This window comes from Heterocephalus glaber, unplaced genomic scaffold (genome assembly GCF_053883595.1).
Source record: "Heterocephalus glaber isolate CG9 unplaced genomic scaffold, H.glaber_assembly_v1.0 deba00000896, whole genome shotgun sequence".
NCBI classification, from domain to species: domain Eukaryota; kingdom Metazoa; phylum Chordata; class Mammalia; order Rodentia; family Bathyergidae; genus Heterocephalus; species Heterocephalus glaber.
In genome coordinates, this window is record NW_028258170.1 from 3,543,032 (window position 1) to 3,549,031 (window position 6,000).

Below are 6,000 nucleotides of genomic sequence, written 5' to 3' on the forward strand. Positions count from 1 at the left end.
ACAAACAGCAAAAAGAAAAAATAAGGCAGGAATTCTTCATTTTGAATTATAAATAAAGTAATACATCAAATTAGAGTAAAATTTTAGGAAAGTGATATATCTTAATGTTCAAGGCAATTTGGAAAATAATTATTAAAGAAAAGAGAAACACTATTTCCATTGTTCACAGTTTTGTGCACATTTTTCTACATCGTTGCTTATGAATGTATGTTTATATGCTTCAATTTAATTCCTGTCATTTCTTGTACAACATTTGCTGGTTTTCTTTACTCATTTTAAATTTTAATATCTAATAGCCTCTGTGTAATTAAAACCTGTCAGATTTCATATACTCAGTTTATGAGCAAAATTACCACTCTCATTGTGTAGTGCTGGATCCTGAAATGGTGTGAATTTACTCAGTGAGCAGTAGTAGCTGTTAGGAGTCTTCCTGTGAGCCATGTGGAGACCAAACCTCTCTGTGACATAAGGAGTTTCAGCACCAACTTCTTTGCCTTTCTCTTCATGTGTCCTAGTGTGTAGTTTTCCCAAAAAATAAATTCATGATTGTCTTGTTTGCCTCACTTCTTATCCTTTTTAAATAGAGCTGATTTAAATTAAAGATTTGACAATGAATTTAGAATATGTGAAACTCTATATGCTTAGATCAAGACAAAATATAAAAATCTCCATATTGCTAAAAATATTTATCTCAACAATTATAATTGTCATTTAAACTTTCTCTTTGCTATTTTAAAGTTATTGTATAATAAATAGCTCCACTTCACAGGTAAGTTATTTCATTTAAATTTGTGTAACAATTATTATATTGATCATTTTACTCCAAACTGATGATTATAAAAATTACTTATTGCTTGAAATTTAAGTTATTTTTTTGTAAACATATAATTCAATACTTTATGTGCCTACATCACTCTTTTAGGGATTCAGTTTCTTCAGTGTTTTCATAATTTGAAAGTGATAATGAGTTTACCCAAGTATTTTTTAAAATACATTATATTACTCAAAATTTCAAATCAATGAAGAAATTATCTTTTCTTATATCAATATTACTTCAAATCATTATTTTCCTTTCATATTTATATTTTCTAAAATCTATATTTTGTAGTTATTCTTCATTGTCTTTCTTCATTATCATGATTAAGAATTTAATAAATATTATTTTCTGGATATTGTGTAGGCTCTTCTCACATTACATAAACATCAGTAATTTCACATACTCATGGGTGCTTTTCACTTTCCAGTTGTTTTTAAAAGGTATAGTTTTACTTTATTTTCATTTATGTGTATTTTTATGATTTAGAAAATGTATTCTGTCAGTTTTTATTGTTTCAGTTTTTATTGACAGAATGTACAACTTTGTAGACAACATTTAAGTTGAAGACATTCTTTACTTTTAATTAAATTAAAGCTAAATCACTTTATTACTTAGGGAAGAAAGCATTTATATTGTTATTATGTGAGCATAATATGACCTAGTGGGCTATTGATCTATTGGAGGCTTTCGGAGTAAGCAGGGCAGCACATAGACCCTGGGCATCCAAGCATCTGGGAACTGAGGCACTGGGGCCATGGTCAGGACCTGCACACAGATTATGAAGACCCATGTTTCCCCTCACCCTGGCTGCCAAGAGCAGAGGGGATGAGGGCAGCTGTGGTCCAGGCTTCCCAAGGGCAAACCTAGCAGTGGACAGAGGTCACCATGAAGGGTGGAGTTCAGATCCAGATTGCAGGAAATGGCCTCTCCCACCTGGACAGGGGATGAGAAGGAAACACAGGGAAAGACAATAAGATTTCCATGTTGCTCCTTCTATTAGGCCTTATCCCTCAGTGGAATTCTAGAGGAAATACTGGTCTCCAGTGCAGATGCCCCCACAAGGAGGCAGAATCACTTGCGTGTATGTGTATGTGTATGTCTGTGTGTAATTGTGTAAGAATTAAGGCTATTGTTTTTGTCTCTTTAGAGTGTTACCTTGTTTTGTTAGTTTCTCTCATAGCTGGGTTTGTTTCATGTGGTTTTCTATCATTCTCTCAGATACACATAGCTGGTAGTTTAGTAATTGGGTTCAAACTCCCTATAATTTTTCTCACTTTCAATTTATATTCCTTTCCCTTCTCTTGTTTATTTCTTCTCTTCTTATTCTCTCTTGTAGGGATACAGGACTGTATGAATGGAAAGAATAGAAGGACTGCATTAGACTTTATTAGAGAAATTAGTAGGAAATCTTACTCAAGGTGGCTTTGCCCTCTGTAGTCAGATTCACTGGCTAATCCTGAGCTAAAATGTCACAACTTTACTAGAGGAATTTCTCAGGAGGGATTGAAAGAACACAGGTAGATAAGCAGAGAGAAAGCAGACCTACCAAGGCACCAGATAGCCCAATGGGAATAAGAATTTACAGCTAAGGATGGAAGGCTCTCTAAGGAAGGTACTGATCAGAGAAGGTGATGACAGGCAAAGGAGGAAGCCAGAGCAGGAAAGCCCCCATTTTCAGTAAAATTCAGAGGGTACATGGAAGGGGCAGCTACCTAAAGTAAGAGAAAACATTTGTTCATTTACAAAATACAAACGCATATATGTTCCCTGTAGCATCTGTGTTTCCACACCAGGTACACACACATCACCTCACTAACTCTAGAAGCTCCCTTGCAAGCCCACACTTTCTCATACATCACACAGGGCAGGAAGGAGTCCAACAAAACCTCCCACAAGGAGCCTGCAGATAGGCAAGTGTATCTGGCTCAGGATCCTGGGGCCTGAGATCCAGCCAAAGACAGGCTAGGGGACACACTGTGACCTGTCCAGGTGCTGTGGCCTGGGAGGGAGGGTCCCTAACCCTAACTAAAGAGGCCTAGAGACAGAGTCCTGCACCTGTCCATCTTTTTCCATGCCCTGTGTCCTCCCCAGCTTATTTCTGTCTGCTTTTTTTTCTTCCTTCCCAGAAATAAAGCATTTTCTTTTCTTTAACCTCTTCCCTCTAATTCCTTATTGGTCTTGAGTTCTTGATCAGGGTTGATGTGATACTCCTGTAATAGAATTGTGCTTTTATTTAAAATATATTTCCTGATGAAATTTTTTATCATTCCATCCATGATAATGTCAGTCATAAAATAAATATGTGTCTGGAAATTTCATCTACTCAGTCAACAACAACAACAACAACAAAAGCACAACACAACACAACACAACAAAACACAATGCTGGCAGACCACTATTGAGTGTAAACATTATTGTATGCTAATTTAAATAATTATGTGACAAATTAAAAGTAAATGAATAAAGTTTAGCTACAACTCAGAGAATCATGAGGGAATGTGTTTCTGCTCTCCTGTGTGGTAATCCTTTGCTCATTTTCTCTTAGAACATTGGTCCTTGGCCTCATGCCCAGTGTTTGTCCTTGGACTGGGGCCAAGAGGGTGGCCATGTGCTGTAGGGCCCTGTGTGCTCCGTGATGGGCTCTGGAATCATCAAGAGGGGAAGTGAACAATTCTCTGGTTAAAGGCACACTTGCTCGCTGTGACTCTTTTCAGATGAGACTTCCTGGCTAAGTGTCCATTTGATCAAGACCTGAAGAAATCTGCTGGGGTGATTTAATTTACCTCAGAAATAAAAAAGAGGAATGCACAAAAATATAACAGTTACTTATATTAAAAAATGTAAAAGTAATTTTTATCAAGATAAAGAAATATCATGTAATGTCTCAGGTTCTTATATTGGTATCATATTTTCTGTCAGAAAAAAATTTGTAATTTTCAAATTTCTAGACAGACAGTATGGGAAAAATGTTTTTCACCAAGCTTGACTCTCAGTAAGTATATTTATAATTGGAGTGTTTTAGAAAAGGTAAAATTATATAGGGATTTTATCATAAGAACACGCATATACATACATTTAAAACTTATGAAAGTGATATTAATATATCCAAAGCAGGAATATAGAGATGATTGAATTGTAATCAGCACTGCAAAATGTAACCTGAAAGCTTAGTTTCTTTTCTTTTTTAGATTGAAGTGGATTCCAAAAGTCAAAAGCATAAAGAGTCTGCCTCAGGATTGTGGAGCAGTAGCCTATGTTTAAAAATATCTTAATGTTTGAAAAGTTTTTTTTAACCCCTCAGTCTTGATAGCTATATTCAGCAATTCATTAATACATGCAGTTTATACTATGAGTGGGCCTCACCTAAGTTTCCTAAAATGTGAAATTGATTTGTAATTAATGCCCAGGAGCACTAGGAACTAAATGAGAGTAAACGGTAAGCTGAAGTTATTTTTCTTATAGTTCATTACATACCCTTGCTCAAGTTTGCAAAAGAAGTTATAAACAGGAATGGAGAAATTTTAGCATTCTCTCAGGAGGTGAAATATCTTGGTAGAATTCCACTGATAAGAAGTACCTGCTCTGATTTCATGAAAGTTCTTTTCTGCGCCCTTCTTGTGATCCAAAACTCTGGATTGCAGTGACTATGGCGTAAAACTAATATGTGGATGAAATGAGTTAATGAAGAAAACATTTAGGGTGTATCATATTAAAGCTAATTCTAGAGGACATAACTTTTCATTATGTCAGAAGCAAATGTCAATTCTTATGATGTCCTTCTATATCTGACATATTAATTTTTTTGCTCATATTCAGTAAGTTTTTGACAATTCCAAAGAAAAGTAAAGTAATTAAAATAATGGCTGGGCCACTCATACAAACAAAACATGTTTTCAATCACTCAAGATAAGTATTTAATTTGATATCTCCATAGTTTAAAACATTACACCATGAGTAGAAGGAACTCCAGCAGTGTGTCTGACTTCATCCTCATGGGGCTGACGGACTCTGCAGAGACACAGCTGGTCCTCTCTGTGCTCTTTCTCCTGATTTACCTGATCACGGTGCTGGGGAATGTGGGGATGATACTGATCATTCACCTGGATCACCAGCTTCACACTCCCATGTACTTTTTTCTCACTCACCTGTCACTTGTTGACCTCAGCTACTCAAGTGTCTTCATCCCTAAAACCTTACAGACCTTACTGACTTCCACCAAGAGCATCTCCTTCCTGGGATGCTTCACCCAGATGTTCTTTTTTATCCTCTTGGCTGGCACTGAATGCTTCCTTCTCTCCTCGATGGGCTATGATCGCTATGTAGCTATCTGTCAGCCCCTGCTCTATCCAGTCATTATGTCCCCAGGACTGTCCCGTGCCCTGCTCACTGGCTCCTATGTGATTGGCTTTGTGGATTCCACTGTGAGTGTGGTTTTCATGAGCAGACTGCATTTCTGCAACTCTAATGTCATCCAGCACTTTTTCTGTGACTCATCCCCAATTTTAGCCCTGTCCTGCAGTGACACATTTGAAGTTGAACTCATTATATTCATTTGTGCTGGATCCACAATAGTGCTGTCCCTCATTATCATATCTGGATCCTATGTGTCCATCCTCTCCACTATCCTGAAAATTAATTCCACTGCAGGTAGGGAAAAAGCCTTCTCCACCTGTGCCTCCCATCTCCTTGGAGTCACCATGTTCTACAGCACTACAATTTTTGCTTACCTAAAACCTAAGTCATCCTACTCCTTGGGAAAGGATCAGGTGGCTTCTGTGTTTTACACAATTGTGATCCCCATGCTAAATCCTCTCATTTATAGCCTTAGAAACAAAGAAGTGAAAAATGCTGCTATTAGAGTCCTGCAGAAGAGAGAGGGATGCAGGCAGTTAATATCACAGTGCTAATCATTTACACTTGTCTTTTTCCTTTTTAATGGGAAATTATTTATATTTGTGAGCCAAAAATTCTAGTTTCATTTACTGTTTTTTTTTGCTCTCCAACTTTCCTTTCCTTAACAAACATGATAGTGGCCATTTCCAGGCAAAGATTACTAGACTTTTATATTTCATTGGCGATCGTGAAAGATAAGGTAAATCTGTGAGTAAATACAGATGGCTTCAAGGGCTACTAATATGCAAAAGAAGAAAATATGTTTGTCATATTGAAAACAACATCATATC

General features: G+C 36.7%; 1 protein-coding gene across 1 annotated transcript; it reads left to right on the forward strand.

Moving 5' to 3' along the window:
• Nucleotides 1–4,767: 4,767 nt before the first annotated feature.
• Nucleotides 4,768–5,724, forward strand: LOC106008154 (olfactory receptor 8H1). Its single transcript, XM_087207877.1, has one exon. It carries the CDS (start codon nt 4,768–4,770, stop codon nt 5,722–5,724), a length of 957 nt encoding a protein of 318 aa, XP_087064003.1.
• Nucleotides 5,725–6,000: the final 276 nt, after the last annotated feature.

Excerpts from the sequence above, each read along its gene's own strand:
- LOC106008154 (XM_087207877.1), top strand. The coding sequence starts at position 4,768 with ATGAGTAGAAGGAACTCCAGCAGTGTGTCTGACTTCATCCTCATGGGG.